The sequence below is a fragment of the Malania oleifera genome, chromosome 3 (assembly GCF_029873635.1).
Source record: "Malania oleifera isolate guangnan ecotype guangnan chromosome 3, ASM2987363v1, whole genome shotgun sequence".
In the NCBI taxonomy this organism is placed as follows: domain Eukaryota; kingdom Viridiplantae; phylum Streptophyta; class Magnoliopsida; order Santalales; family Ximeniaceae; genus Malania; species Malania oleifera.
The window spans coordinates 82,434,854-82,451,977 of NC_080419.1; the positions used below are offsets into that span (position 1 = coordinate 82,434,854).

General features: G+C 35.3%; 1 protein-coding gene across 2 annotated transcripts; it reads left to right on the forward strand.

Annotated features, from left to right (window-relative positions):
• Positions 1-1,637: 1,637 nt before the first annotated feature.
• LOC131150894 (large ribosomal subunit protein eL37z-like) lies at positions 1,638-5,924 on the forward strand. Of its 2 annotated transcripts, XM_058101958.1 has the most exons (4): positions 1,638-1,767; positions 1,875-2,010; positions 5,425-5,526; positions 5,695-5,924. In XM_058101958.1, the coding sequence occupies exons 1-4, from the start codon at positions 1,765-1,767 to the stop codon at positions 5,736-5,738; spliced, it is 285 nt and encodes a 94-aa protein (XP_057957941.1). In that variant the 5' UTR covers positions 1,638-1,764; the 3' UTR covers positions 5,739-5,924. The 2 variants fall into 2 exon arrangements, with proteins under 2 accessions (XP_057957941.1, XP_057957940.1); XM_058101957.1 differs by having other exon boundaries at positions 1,644-1,767; positions 5,425-5,924.
• The last annotated feature ends 11,200 nt before the right edge of the window (positions 5,925-17,124 follow it).

Consider the following 17,124-nt stretch of genomic DNA (forward strand, 5'->3'; position numbering starts at 1 on the left):
CATCTGAGCTTGATCAAAGGTGTTAAATTAGTAATCTTGTGTCCTTTTAAATAATGGCATTTCCCTTGGTTAATGTAGAATGTTAAATAAGTAGAAATAGGCTAATTAGAAATAAAACACATAAGCGTGCATGTACTCTTTTGTCGAAATCAAAGAATATGTTGCATGGAAGATTTTGGTCACGAAAACAACTATAAAAGTTTCTTTACTAATGATTTATGATTGTATGCTTTGTGTTTGGGAAGAAAAACAAGATTTTTAGATTCTACTTTAAGCCTACTCATTGATAGTTTACATAGGTTTTTTTTTTTTTTTGCGAGAGTGGACTCCAAATATGAAAAATAACTTTTTAGATGATTTATCTTTGAAAATTGAATTTTTCTATGTGAATTTGGATAAAATAAAATACACATTGTATTAAATTTTGCCTAAATCTATACATATTCAAATGAAAGAGTGAAATTCGTACTCTCATACACAATATAAGTGTATTTTAGTGGTCTCTCAACACATGATTCTATTTATTTATATTAAATCATCAAACTACAATTAAATTTGAATAATGTAAAGCATTAGATGTTATCTAGCCTTGCCCCCTTTTTCATAGAATCTTGGATGATGTATAAGTTATCTTCAAATCATTATAAAAAATATATAAAAGATTAAGCGTATCAAGCATGCAAAAGTGTTCTGTGCATGGTCACGTAAAAATCGCTGGTCCACCTAGTGTCTTTTAATGAAAAATGAAATCATTAAGTAGCGTCTTTTAAGATGCCATGTCATCGATCTAAATCATTTTTTAGCCACATCAATTTAAAGTGTCTTTTAACCACATCAATATAAAGCGTCACTTAGCCACATCATTTAAAAATAGGTGGTCCATCTAATGTCTTTTTGTTAAAAATTGATACATCAAATAGTGTGATTTTAAGATGCTGTGTCATCAATATACAAATAGCCCATAAGAAAATCGTTACTTCATCCAACGAGCTTTTATTAAAACACCCTAACTGGTCCAACGAGAAATGGGGACGCAACAATTGGGGAAAAAAAGTTCAATTAGGATTATGTTATAAAATAAATTCTAATACAATAATACTAAAATTGAAAAAAGTTCATGGAATTTGGAGGTTGAATTTGGATTTGTATATATTTAGAATAAATTCTATACATAATCACACAGATTAAAGTATAAGATTTGAATTTCATACTTCTATAAGTAAAGTAAAAATTAAAAATTTAGAAAAGTAATGAAAGGATGTTTTTCAACTTTTTTATATAAAATTGAAATTTTGGGGGAAAAAGTTATATTTTTAATTATTTAAGAAATAAAAATAAAATTAGTTTTGTAAGTTGCATTTCCTAATTATTTATTATTTATTGCATAAATGTTGTAAAAATAAAAATAATTAATTAAATTTATTGTAATTTTTTTAAAAAAATTAAAATAAAAAATAAAACTATTTTTCACAATTAAATAGAGTCTTCTGCATTTGAGTACATGGATTTGGTGCCCTAAATTTAAATTTAGTTTAAATTAATAAAAATTTAAATTTAAAGTCTCTTCCAAATATAAAATATCTTTTCCGTCCAATTTTTTCATATAAAATATCAGGAAAAAATAGAGCAAATAAAATATGAGAGCGAATAATAATGGCAAAAGTGCAAATTAGAGTGGAGTCGCTGCCCTCTATTGTTCTCCTTATATAAAAGGTCACAAGGCGACCGACGCCCCTTCGAAGCTAGGGTTTCTGAACAGCAGAAATGGTGCGCCCTCTCTCTCTCTCGTTACTCTGTTTACTCTGTTGAAGTTGTATTCCTTCTCTTTCTTTCTTTCATGGCGATTTTTAGTAGTGTCTTTCTTCTGAACGCAGGGTAAGGGAACAGGAAGCTTCGGTAAGAGGAGGAACAAGACTCACACGCTTTGCGTGCGGTGCGGTCGCCGTAGCTTCCACCTCCAGAAGAGCCGTTGCGCCGCCTGCGGCTTCCCCTCTGCCCGTATCAGAAAATGTGATCTCTCTTGCTTGCTCTTGTTGGATGAAATTTTTTTTTTGTTGTTGAAGTTTTTGCATTGATTAGTATGCTTTATGATGAGATATACTGCTTCCGATCGATCTAATAATTTTGATTCATCCTATGTTCCATGCTCAAGTAAGATAACAACACGTGTTTGATTCGTTGCTCATTTTTTATGCCTGAGATTCTCACTGAGCAAATATGAACTGTGTTTAGTTTTCTTTCATGGTTATTAAAATCGTGGCCTGGATCGTAGGATTGTCCAACGATCTTACTTTACCAAAACAATCTTGATTATATGTAGCATTGCAAATTGGTAGGGCTGGAATAAGATCGTAGTCAGATTGGTAGTATTGTATCCGGATAGTATGATGCTACAAGTCATTGTATTTTGAAATTTTTACTGAATTATTTGTACAATTGCTTTGGTGTTTGTCCACTCGTATATGTTATTACAACTTCGTAATTTTGTTTTCTAATATTGACATATTTATAGAATCAATTTATTTTTGGATTGATGTTCAAAATGTCTGAAACTTCGAACGTCAAATTTTGTTGACATAATCTGATATTTGGTACTCTAATGCATTAGATGAATAATGATGGTGGTGGCTACAATTTTAATGACTGACTTGATTGAGTCACCAGTGACAATTTTGGTCATACTGGTGAACCAAATAGTGGCTTTAATGTCTATCCTAATTTGAATGAATTAGCTTGATGATTTGGAATTAGTTATGTGTTTGCCTGTTTTTTTGTATATATATTTAGGTGACTAGGGGTAAGCAAACGGTTGGTTCGGCCATATTCGGTTAATTAACCAAATTAACCGAAAATTTCGGTTAAAGAATACTGGTAACCGAACCAACCGAACCGTTTGGCCTCACCGAACCGAACCCGACCGAATTTCTTTTTCGGTTAATTCGATTAATCGAATTTAATCGGGAAGTGAGGGAAAGCGGGAAGCCGGGAAGGTGTATCCGAGAAGTGAGGGAAGGGGGGAAGCCGGGAAGGTGTATCCACTATCCAGATTCTAGATTGATGCCGTGATGCGGAGAAGAGGTGGTTAGGGAGACGATTGGGCTTGGGTGAGCTTGACGCCGATGAGGAGGAGTCAGGGGTGGTTCTCACTTCTTAGTGAACTGGTATGTGCGCGAGAGAAGAGAAATGAGAATGAGAGGGAGCTTGTGTGCTGGTGACGATGGACGGCGACGGCGATGGCGATGGCGATGGCGATGGTGGTGCGGAGCAGTGAGCTTGGATGAGTGAGAGAGAGGCAGTGACTCAGTGATGGCCTTCCGACTTCAGAGAGCAGTGACTGTGTAGTCTGTGTTGGTGACGATGGCCGGTGATAGACACAGACGATGGCATCGCCTAAAGATGGAGTCTGGTGGTGTGGACTGCGGAGGATCGAGCTCGGGTGAGCGAGAGAGAGGCAGTGACTCACTGCCAGTGAGGGCCTTCTGCGTTCTGGCTTCTGAGAGGCGAGAGCACTGCTGGAGAGGGAATACCGGAATAATGAATAATGAATAACCAGATTTTAATTTACTAATTTATATTTAAAATTTAATTAATTATTAATTCGGTTAATTGATTAACCGAATTAATATTCTCCATTCACCGAACTGAAACCCGATTCACCGAAATGTTGGAAAGCATAACCGAACCGACCGAATAGAATTTTTTAACTGAACAGAACCGACTAATTTTGGTCAGTTAATTCGGTTTTCCCCGAATTATGCTCACCCTTATAGGTGACCATGTTCTACAATTGTTTGTTTGCTGCAAACTTGGGTTGACTTGTATGTTTTAATGCAAGTATTCATTACCTTTTCATTATAAGGCAGTTTGATTGGAGTAGGAAAACAACAATTTGAACCCTTGATCCCCTTTGAACCCTTGATCCCTTATGTTTGCCTGTGTTTTTTGTATATATATTTCAATGACCATGTTCTACAATTGTTTGTTTGCTGCAAACTTGGGTTTACTTTTATGTTTTAATGCTATTCATTACCTTTTCATTAGAAGGCAGTTTGATTGGAGTAGGAAGACAACAATTTGAACTCTTGATCCCTTTTGTACACTAAGGCTTTATCATATAAGCTACTTGTTGTTTTCTCATTCTTGAACACCTACGAGGCAATTTTTTTGGTTATTAATACTTAGATTTTTCGTTAATATAGGTCATTTTGCATTCATTTTATCTAATTAGTAGGAGTTTACAATCTTTGACCCAACACTTAACATTTGTTTCTGTTAGCATTCTGACACTCTTATGAAGGATCCTAAGTTTAATAACTTGGATTTATTTATTTATAGTCATTAGATTCATTGATTATCTAAAATTATGAATATGCTGCTTTATTGTGGTTTGATTTCCTGATTCAAATACCCTCTTTTTCCTGATTAAATCATACTAGTGGATTAAAGATAAGCTGGATATTATTCTCTTCAAAGCATTGTTGGTGAATAGAAATGATCAAGGATCAACAAAACATAAAAAAATAGAAAAGTAAGAAGTAGAAGTTATGAAACTGAAAACCCTCAACTCTCAAATCACGGGTTTGATCAAATGCATCTGACTATGGATCTTATGTTTCTTATGTGTTGATTGCTAGAAAGTTGTTTTTCCGTGAACACCCTCTATCTGAACATACAGCATGGCTGTGTGTGCACTTGTTTGTATTACATGTTGAACACGTGTCTCTCTATATAATATGTTGTGCATGTTGAATTAATTTTGGAGAGTCAAAGGTTAGAAGGGAAAAAGTCCAATGCCCATCTAATTTTGTTTTTGCATTCATTTTCTACCACTTGATTAGGCATTTAGGATTTTGTGCCTTTTTATTCTAATTTCTGGACTTTAAGCCCCCCAACCCCCTGTTCCCTTGTATTATCACTCCCACCCAGAGAAAAAGAAATATATTTGTAAGATGCAGACGTGGCTTACTGTTTCTCTCTCTCTCTCTCTCTCTCTCTCTCTCTCTCTTTCTCTCTCTCTCTTTTCTGCTTTTGTCAATTTTGAATAATTTCACAGATCTCGGATTTTATCTATCCTCAATTGTCAATTCTACTCGTATTCTGTTACTTTATGAAATTTCCTTCTTGCCTTCCTACTGATTTGACTTCTGTTTGATGTCACTATCAGGTGTACTAAATTTTATTTTGTTTTCATTTTATTTTGAACCAAATAAATTTGCCTTTTTTAATTTACAGATCATGAAACTTAACCTCTCTCTATCAACTTTCTCCTGTTGTCATTAATTGCTCGTGTTGTTCTTCATGTTTTTTCTTATGTGCGGTTTAGTGGTTGGACTTTTATTATCTTTTATTTTTGGACCTTTTAATGTTGTATGCATTCTACTTTTGTTAATGTATTTTGCCTGTATTTCTGTGTTTGATTTCCAGACAACTGGAGCATGAAGGCAATCCGGAGGAAATCAACTGGAACTGGTCGTATGAGGTATCTCCGTCATGTTCCGCGTAGGTTCAAGAGTAACTTCAGAGAAGGTCTGTTGGTGCTTCCTTCCCCTTTCACTTACCTGAATGATTTATTTTTTGGGAATTCCCTGCTTGCCTTCAAATTCTAGATTTGTTACACTCATTTCTGATAGCCCCTTTATCTATACTATTATTTCTGATTAGCCCCTTTTTGTTTTCTTTGTGGTGTTGGGTCAGGTACTCAAGCAGCTCCGAGGAAGAAGGGAGCAGCTGCCTCTTAAGTTTTAGAAGGCCCTTTGTAGTTTGTTTGCGGTGGTTAAATTGTTACGGGAAACCAGTTTTTCAAGCACTGTTAAGTGAACCATTTATTTGCTGTCACAATATGTTGTCTACATTTACTTTGTTCTAGCAAGACACCATTACTTTAAAGATGTTGACATCATTTATTCGTAAGAGGAATTTTGATATATCTCTTTGCACCTTTTAATGGGTCACTTTGGGTTAGCATTGGTCAAGTTGGAATATTAGTCCATTTTTTACAGGAAGGAAAATGGTTTTTGTACGAGTTTAGTCTTGTTTAAATGTTAAAAATATGCTTCGTTTGATACTGGTGGGATTGAAGTTTGAGCAATTCTGCCTCTGAAGATTTGCTGCTGAGCAGTCTACCTGCTATATTTTCATTTGTCTTGGGTTGTTTTGTTGTGTGGGTGGGCTTGGGATTCACTCCAAGAAATTTTTGTGTTAAAACACTTGTTAGTGTTTTGGTGATTGAGTTACGAATTTGAATCTATATTTTGATCAACACAAAATTTAGCACAAAGTTATATTAAATTTTATTTAAAATTACACATTTAAATCTTAAATCATGAATGATTTCTTCAAGACAGAGTCTTGCCTCGCTTAGGTGGCAATGTGACCCCATTTGGAGAAAGAGAAGGAGCTGTGTTAAGGATTTCATATATTATGTTTGGACTTGCATGTTGCTCAATGAATTTTAAATTTTATATAAAGAAATTGTTCTTTAGAAGTATTTACAAGAAAGACTGAGGAGTTTACCAAGAATAACAAGAGTCACCCTCCCCTAAAAAGAGTTTTTTATTCACTCTTTTTGGACATTGTGAAACTTTCCCTAGCATAAGTCAAGCCATGCAAGATAGCTTTTTAGGTAGGCAAGTCTTGAGCTCTTGTTTGATGAAGTTCTATCTTTGTCCATAGTTTTAACCCCTTAAGGAAATAGACCAACTTGTCTTTCTCCGAATGTCCTAAATATTCTACATCAAAGCAAAAAATTGTTTCATACATTCCCTAATTGAACTATTGTACTTAAGGTTTCTTTGTTTATGTTGAGCATTGTATTCAACATTTTCAAGAAAAAATTAGACTTTAAGCTCTCTCTTCAAATCTACCTACACATTCGTCTATTCTCAATTTCATCATACTTGGTGCACCACTACGACTTAGTATTACTAACCAAGTACATGATTGTAGTGGTTGCCTATCACTTTTCTAAGTTTGTCTTCATCCTATAAAAATACTGCTCAATGTCAAATAAAAATTTCTCCAACTCCTCAATATCATAGAACCCCTAAACATTCTGGGTTTTGGAACCTTAGTCCTCTACACTCCATAGTATTGGAGTTTCCCATAACAAGAACCATCAAGTTCATTTTGGCAATCAGCTTCGCTATTTGAGCTTGTAAACTTTCTGCCATATGGTGGAGGTCCTCTAACATTTCCACCAGAGAATTTTATTGATGTTTTGAGGGCACTCCGAAACATCAACACGGTTAGCAAATTTGACCATCTCCATGGACACATTATTGGTTGTATCAGCCTGTGCCTCTACTGCTTCAATTCTCTCAATATTGGTTGGCATGGTCTCTTATCAATGGTTAACATAATCCCACAACGAAAGCAAATAAATTCACGTAACAGCTAATCAAGCTTTGACATCAACTTTCACAGGCCTAATATTTCACAACTTGTGAACAATCATGCGACATTAGGCAAAGCATTCTTGTTGTCAACTAAAGATTGCCATAGTTTACCATAAGAACATATTCACAATAGTTGAATGTAAAATAAATGAAAGCAATAAGCAATTCATGAAAACAAACGACAAGTGGTAAACAATGAAGTAATGCAATTCATTGACAACACCTCCATTAGCAACATGCCTTTAAAGGGGGAAGCAAGTAGGCTAAAGACATCTAACAAGGACTAGGGAGTTTTACAAGACTAATGAACACTGTCACTCTTTCCTAAAGAGATTTATATACTATTTTAACTCTAGAATTAGGAAATATTAAATTGTCCGAGGAATCATAACCCAATTTTACATAAATCATAAACACTTAAAGCATAAAACCTATATTTGTATTTACGCGATGGTAACCCAACTCAGGCACACAAAGAAAGAGGTCATAGGTAGGCATAATGCCCTAAATAAGGTTGACTTGTGGCAAATTGGTGTGTCAAGGTAATTATTCATCTGGGTGTTTATATCCCTAATGATATTTTAAAAAAATTAACTTTCAAAAATATAATAGAATGTGTTGTGAGAATATTTTTACCTGACATGTAATATAAAATCGTTAAAAGTTTACAATATGATCCCTAGTTTCAACAAAAGGATTTTATTAAATATTTTTTGTAAGTTTATTAAATTACTCTTTAAGCTATGTAAATAATATTTACATATGTCAATATTTAATGATATCTATTTTAATATCATAATGTTCTTTACTATGTTATAGAATATTATTGGATTATAACATTATTTGATCTTGTAATCAAGCGTTATTTTATATATTGTAGGGCAAATTACATTATTTATTTTATATATGTATGATGATTAAAATATATAACAATAGACTACCATAACATAATAATACTTTTTTTTTTTTTTTAGTGTTAAAATATTTTTATTATTATAAATATCACAACAATGAGCGATAATAGTAAATTATAGGAAGTATTTCTTTTGTTATAATTGGCTAAATATTGGGATATTTTAGCCCCTTGAATTTGGATACTCATTGGAATCTCACATTATCTAGAATAGTGGAATGGTGTATGAGAATAGGCAATTTGATTACAGTCATGTTAATTTTTTGAACTAGAAGCAAATGTGGTAATACATGTGATGGACATAACATTTCCAAAAATTTTGATGGGGTACCATGGACATCACATTTTCATTTTGATATTATGTTTAGCTTAGGAATTTTTTTTTTAAATAATTAGAGTATACTAGCTCATAGAAATAAACAATATCTTTTAAGGCAATAATCATGTAAAAATTTGTGTGATTTCAATTAAATTGTAATAAGATTTATATTCTATATTCCTATGATAAAATTTGAAAATAGCTTTTCTTTGTAAAAAAAAAAAAGTTATCTTAAAATATTAGCACATTTTTGAGGAATTATTTTATTCATATATGATATGTTGGAGATGTGGATTATATTCTAAGTGGAACGTATGTACCAGGGAAAGCACCGTGATGCGATAAATAAGAGAGAGGTTTGTAGGGTGCAGCCTTGAGGGCAAATTGTTGACGGTTTGGGTGTAACCGTTGATGGTTTCAGGCAGTGCTGCAAGGGTTTTCTTTTCAGCTTCAAATCGTAGACTGTTTGGCCTAAAACGTCGACAGTTTCGCTCGCGGATGTCACAAATTTTCAAATCAAAGATTAGTAGATTGGGAGGTTTTGGAGGATTTTCCTTCGAGGGATCGCTACAGAGTTATATATATATATATACTAGAGGTCTTCTGTATGCATTAGATTAGTATATTATCATTATTATGTAACCCTAGATTGATTGGGCTTTGTAAGCTTCATTGAGACAGTGAAAACAGCTGCCACTCCCATGGATGTAAGCAAATTGCTGAACCATGTGAATTCTTTTGTTTTTTGGTTATTGCTTTCATTGATTTTCATTGTTGAGTAGTTTCTTGTTTAGTATAGTTCATCATCGAGTGCTTGCTTGCTTGTTCCAATGATAGTTTCGTGAGAGTTCATGTGAGGGCTTCCGTTGCACATCCGCGAACAACAATTGGTGTCAGAATTATTGGTTTGCAATGGCTGGGATGTCTTCTGTGAGATTCGAAGTTGGTAAGTTCGATCGAAGGAGAAACTTCGGGCTTTGGCAGAGGAGGGTGAAGGACTTGTGTTAGCCTTGATAGCTACATGATCTTAATTTTCATGTTTTGATGATAACAATCCATTAGTGGTTTTAGGTGAACTTATCTTTGCATATTAAGTTATGGTAAATACAAACACAAATGCAAAGATTAAGTAAAATCTTAATAGGTTAGACATCATAAAAAAGGGAGAGATTGTTAGCCTTGGTGACTTCATTATCATATTTATTGTGTTTTGATGATATTAACCTATTTGTTACTCCTAGTGTATTCCTATCTATGCAGATCTTGTTAAGTACATGTACAAGTAACAAATACATGAAGTATTGGATCAAAGGCAAAGATCAGACTAAGTTGATGTCAAATAGGAATGATCAAAAGGACGCTCACTCAGAAAGGACTCAAGCACATCTAAGGAAGTTTCTTGTAGAGATATATGTAATGGGGAGTGTTTGAGGTAGTATTCTTTGTAACTCTTGCAGTTTTGTTGCATAATTTCTAAGCAAGAGTTGAGGAAAGTGCATATGCATATTAGGACACATGAGTATTAGGATTTCATTAAGTCACAAACTCAACACTCATGGTTTTCAAAGTTTAAACAAGAGTTTTTCAAAAGAATTCTATACTCAAAATATGTTTTTATAAGGGACAAGTTTTCAAATATCTTGGTTTTATAAACATTTACACTCTTAGTCTTGCTTTTGTCAAAACATGTTTTATATCCTAAAGCCTCAAGAAAGGCAAGTATATTTTTATAAAAGGACATACTAGCTTGTAAGATATCAAAAGAGCTTTCAAATGTGTTTTCATAAACAAGATATCTTATATTCAAAAGGAAACATCTTTTGGACAAGTATTAAACATCATTAGAATTAATATCTTTCATATACTTTTGTCCAAGAATGGTTTAAATCATTAAAAGGATTTTTGGTATGAAAAAAATAAGGCAATCGTTGACTAATTAGGTGTAGTCATCAACTAATAAAACCACTAGCCTAATTGAGTTTTTGCCCAGTTCAATCGTTGACGAATGGCATTGAATCGTCGACGAATTGTAGGGAGTCGTTGATGAATGGGTTTTTCTAGTAGCTAAATGTGTTTTTCAGCCCAAGTGACTCATTGACGAAAAGGGGTAATTCATCAACGACTGAAGGTCACTCGTCGATGAATCGATGGCACTCGTCGACGATTAACATCAAGACTTGAACACCAATAGTTAGAAAACGGCTAGTTCTTGAGCAAATCATTTAGGATTCACTCTCAAGGGTCACATAACGGTTAGCTCGTGGTTTTGAATATAAATAAAAGTCCATAGATTTGTTTAGCAAGGGTTTTGGTGATTTTACAAGTTCATAGTGAAAAATATCTTTGAATACAAAACCTAGGCAATTTGCATTTTAGTTCTTCATCACAAGTGCTTAAATTCTCTCTTACTCTTTAATCTTGTGTGATTCATTCCTTGAAAGAATAGTGTGAGGATTGTATTGTATTTGATATCAGCTTATTTGAGGAGCATTGTGTTGTATACCCATCTTCTTGTAAAAGGTTCTTTGTGAACCAAGTTGTAAGGTTCTTTGTCAACCATTTGATGAAGGTTCTTGGTGAACCGAATTGCAAGGCTTCTTGGTGAGCCTTACAGCTTTTGGTGAGCGGTAGGGATTTGTTCCTGAGTGAAGGCTCTTGGTGAGCAGTAGGGATTTGTTCCCAAGTGAAGGCTCTTGGTGAGCGTTGAGGGATTTGTTCTCTCATTGTAAGGCTTCTTCGCTGGTAAAAGAGTTTATAGTGGATTGTGGAATCCTTGAGTTGGTCTCAAGGCGTGAACATAGGCTTAGTGCCGAACCACATTAAAATACTGGTGTTAATCTTCTCTACTCTTTACTCTTCATTTCATATCTTGTGCAAGATTTACTTTGCTTATATTGTGATATAATTGCTTGAATCTTGGCAAGAATTTTATTTTGCATAGAAAGTCGAAAATAAGCAAAAGAGTCCATTCACCCCCCTGTTGACTCTATATACTCTTGGGCCGACAAGTGGTATCCGAGCATACCACACTTTCAACTTGCTAGTGCAGCAAGGGATGATGAAAGGTCTATATGGAAAGAAGTCGGAAGGTATGGATGACACAAGTTGGAAGAAGCTAGAAGTAAAGGTTGTGTCCATAATCAGGTTTTGTCCAACTGATGATGTATTGTATGACATCATGGATGAGGAATCTCCGGCAGCAGTTTGACTAAAACTGGAGTGCCGGTATGTTGACCTTATATGTCATATCCCATTTTGATTATGACAAATACTTTGATATTTAATGGTTGATGAGTTTGTGTGCATGATCAATTAGGAGTATCATATGGTGCACGCACATGGACTTGAAGAAGATAAAGATCCATAATATTTTTTTATTGTAATTTAATTAAATTTTATTCAGGTCTATAATATTTAAATATTAATGGTCTGTAACAATTAATGCATTGCATGCATGATATGACAGATAAGCTCAAAGACCTTAGACGGACCATAGGTCCCAAATTATTGCATAAATAAGCCCCTTAACTTAGAATTAACATTTATGTGAACAAGGGTGTTTTTAAAAAGAGTTAGGAATTGCATGCACAAAGTTAGTGTGTTCGGTTGACCGAACCCTAACACATAGAGACACTTCGGTCGACCGAACCTCCTTAGGGTCAAAAGTTTGACCATTTGATCGATCGTTCTTAAAATGAACATCAACGCCCTAGTTGACCGAACTAGCATATGGAAAAATCCCAATGCCTCCCAATGACCTAGTCGACCGAACATCCAAATTCGGTCAACCGAACTAAGCCTGGTCAACTGAACCTCAAAGGTTCCAAATTCGCCTCAACTCTAGTCGACCAACACCTCAGTTCAAAAACACCCTGGTCGACCGAACTGAGTAACCTAGCCGACTGAACCTTAAAAACGATCGACCGAACCTCTCGGGTTGCTCGAATTTTATTGAGATTAAAACGTTGTTAATTTTTATTAACCTTATTTAAACTTTCTCAAAAAATACCAAATAGGTCCTGAACAGTTATAATTTTTGGTGTGTCTATATATACCCCCTCATTTGGATGGATTAGTAACCCAATTAGAAAATATATTAGCAAATTCTCTCTGAAATTCAAAAACCCTATTTCTCATTTTCAAGCTCTCCACTTCCACTCTTACTCATTCTTATTGCAAAAATCGTTTAGTAAGAGTGTTCTTGTTATTATCTTATAAAACCTACACTTTCATTTGATCTCTTTGATTGAGATTTATTTTATTTGAGAGTAATCTTTGAGTTTTTCTTGGAGACTTTGTTAATAAGTCTTCCTTGGAAAAACTCTTTAGAGCTTGTGAATTTTGCATTATCATTGCAATACTCAAGAGCTTGTATTGTATTTTGTTTGTGAAATAATTTTTTACAAACCAATTTCAAATATCTTATGGGTGATTTTGAGAAAAATATTTTTGAGATATTTGCTTGTGCGCTGAAGATCTTTGTTGCTGCATCTTGTAACTGATATTATTATCTTGACACAAAGATCCTAACGCATACACTCTCACATTCTGATTGATATACTAGAATTAATTTGAGAGTATACATTGAGACTACATTGACCTTATCATATCCTATTATACTAGTGTGTTGATTATACTGGTACAAATTTGCTTGTTTGAGAAGCATACACTTGTACACAAATGTATTGTGAATCTGCTATATTCCAGGCATGGCCTCAGGGGGCGTTAATCCACTCTAGAAGGATTGGTTGTAAAGGTTGAGATTAGCCCCTATGTTGATTTGAACTGATTGTATTTCAATGCCCCTCCACCCGTGAAGTGAGCCTTAGTGTAATCTTTGTGCTTGTGATCCAAGGTGGGGATGTAGGCATATTTGTTGAACCTCAATAAAATATATGGTGTCCTACTTGATTTATTGTGCTTGCTTGAGTAATTTATTTATGCAATTTAATTTCAACTGCATTTATTGATTCATTTAATTATCTACTTTAGATTGACCCTAGGATTGTGTAATATTAGTACTGGATATCTGACCTAGGAGAGAAAAATTTTTAAATACCAATTCACCCCCCTCTTGAGATTATAGTAAAATCAACAATTGGTATCAGAGCCTAGTAGCTCAGACTTAACCATTTTTTTGCAAAAGATTTAGATGGCTCACAACACTATAACCCCTTTCCCTGAGGGACCCTCTTCCACACGTCCTCTTGTTTTCAGTGGTGTCAATTACATCTTATGGAAACAAAGGATGCATATTTACCTTCAAAACATTGATTAGAATATGTGGAGAGTTGTCTTAAAGGGAACATCTAAACATGTTTAATCTGATGTGATTCTGCATTGCATGTGTATTGTGTGTGTAGTGTTGTTATTTTTTGCTCTGCAGTATTGCCTCTTTGCTCATCTTTCACATTAATGTGAAGCTGCTGTTCTTTAGCTTTACCCTTCAGCAGATGGGATCTCAGCTTGCTTACATCTGAGAGTCGAACTGGCTTCAGGAAGAAATCTTCTGCCCCTTCTTCTAAGCATCCGCTGATCCTCGATATTCTCAGAAGACATGATCGCAACTAACCCAAAAGCTACAAGGCCTTACTTCCAAAATCAATTGCTGTGACTTGTTCGTTCACACCACACGACTTCTCTAATTAAACAATAGCTGCATTTGCCTTTCAATTCTTATGGCCAGGCTATCAACTCGAAGATTTATATTTTTTTTTTACCATTGCAAAGATTGGATCTGACCTAATTGGGAGGTTTGATTCATCTAAACTGATCTGACGTTATGGAAGCATCTGGTTCTTCAATGGCTGCAAACACTATCACCGGTTCTCCAACCTCTCCTGAGATTGCTATCTCTAGTCTCACCAGCGAACAATACCGTTAACTGGATCTTTTATCACCCTTGAACACCAACTTTGTCAATTTTGCCGGTAATCTTGCCTCTTACCATTCTGCTTCTTTTTCTAACACTGAATGGATTGTTGATTCAGGTGCCTCCGATTACATGAATTCCAATTTGTGTTCTCTTGATAATATTTAGCTTCGCAATCAATCATGCCCCATTAAGCTTCTAAATGGTGACGTCGTTTCTATAACTTATACCTACACTATGTGGTTTTCTCCTACTTTCTCCCTTTCTAATATTTTTTTATGTGCCTTCATTTAAATTTAATTTATTATCCATCAGCAAACTTACCAAGGATCTCAATTGTGTTGTTATATTTTTTCCCACCTTTTGTGTCTTTCAAGACCTATCAACGAGGAGGCTGATTAGAACGTGTGAAGTACGGGATGGGCTTTACCACTATAAACCTCCCTCCGCTTTAGTTTTTCACTCTCAACGTGTTTCTGACACTACTCTTTGGCATCATAGCTTGGTCACCCTTCTATTTCATGTATTCCAAAAATCTTAAATATTTCTTCTTCTCATTTGCCTTGTGATGTTTGCGCTAGAGTTAAGCACACTAGTTTACCTTTTTCTTTAAATACAAATAAGAGCATATTTTGTTTTAATCGGATTTATTGTGATATATGGGGTGGTTATCCTACAGTTTCACTTTCTGGTGCACGTTATTTTTAACAATCGTGGATAACTACTCGTGTGTTACATAGGTCTATCTTATGCGCATGAAATCTGATACTTTCTCTTGCCTTATGAACTTTTGCGCCATGGTTAAAAATCATTTCAATTGCACTATTAAGCACATGTGCACTGATAATGGTAAAGAATTTCTATTCACTCCACTTCAAACATTTTTCCATGATCAAGACATTTTTCATGAGCGCATGTGTGTGGATACACCTCAACAGAATGGTGTTGCCGAACGTAAACATCACCATCTTCTAAATGTGGCTCGGTGCTTATGTTTTCAAGCTAATCTTCCCGTCTCTTTTTGGGGTGAATGCATTCTCACAGGCACTTATTTAATTAATCGCACCCCTTCACCCAACTTCAATCATAAGTCCCCTTATGAACTCTTTTTTCAAAAATCACCATCATATACACACCTGCGAGTGTTTGGGTGCTTGTGCTCTGTCCATACTACTCGCCAACACCGCGATAAATTCTCTTCCCGTGCTATTTGATGTGTTTTCTTAGGTTATCCTACTCATCATAAGGCTTATCGTTTCTACAATCTTGAAAACAAAAAAAATTTTATCTTTCGTGATGTCACTTTTGAAGAGAATGTTTTTCCATATCATCTCATATCTCCAACTCCAACATCTCCTCCAGTCCTTCCCCTTCCCATTTCTGATATACATCATTACTACACTTTACCTACTCCATCAACCACACCTAACCCTAGTCCCTCATCTCTCCCTCCTTCTGACTTGGCCTCCTCACCACCACCCTCATCCTCACCCCCTTCCCCACCACCCCCTCCACCCACCTCTTAACGGCTCAAATGAGCTATCACACATCCCTCTTACTTGGCTGATTACATCTGCCCTACTTTACCATAATCCTCCACAGCTTCACAGGTTTTAAGATGTCCCTCAGGAACGGTTCATTGTCTCTCCTCTTTTTTATCTTATCATCATTTCTCTAATCAACATTTGGTTTTTCTTTCTGTTGTGTCCTAACATCCCAAACCCACCTTATATTCTCAAGTTGTGCTACACTCCCATTGGCGTGATGCCATGGCTTCTGAAATCCAAGCCTTAGAAACCAATGATACATGGGTTCTTCAACATCTTCCACCTCGAAAAAAACCAATTGACTGTAAATGGGTGTTCAAAATGAAACTTCGAGCCAATGAATTCATAGAGTGACACAAAGCTTGCTTGGTGGCCAAGGGCTACACTCAGGTAGAAGGTTTGGATTATCATGACACTTTTGCTCCTATTGCTAAACTCGTTATTGTTAGACATGTTCTTGCAATGGCTGCAGCTCAGAATTGGCATCTCCTTCAATTGAATGTCAACAACGCTTTTCTCCATGGTGACCTCGATGAGGAGGTTTATATGATCCTTCCACCGGGTTATTGCAAACAAGGGGAGACTCATGTTTGTCATCTCTAGAAATCCCTTTATGGTCTTAAGCAAGCCTCTCACAATTGGTTCTCTAAATTATCTTCTGTTTTACTTGCAGGGGGTTTCACCCAATCTCAGGCCGATCATTCTCTTTTCACCCATTCTCGAGGTCAGTCTTTTACTTTTATACTTGTTTATATTGATGACATTCTCATGACAGATAATGATCTCTCTGATATTAGTACTTTCAAAGTCATGCTTGCTCAAAAATTCAAACTAAAGGATCTTGGCAAATTGAAATATTTCCTTGGCCTCGAAGTTGCTCTCTTTCCCACTGGTATATTTCTTAATCAAGGAAAATATGCTCTTGACATCCTCACTGATAGCGGTCATCTTGGTGCTGGCCCTGCCCACTTTCCCATGGAACAAAATCTCAAGCTCAATAATACTAATGGTGATCTTTTCTCTGATCCAAGCTCGTTTCAGCGAATCATTGAACGTTTGATATATCTCACCATCACTTG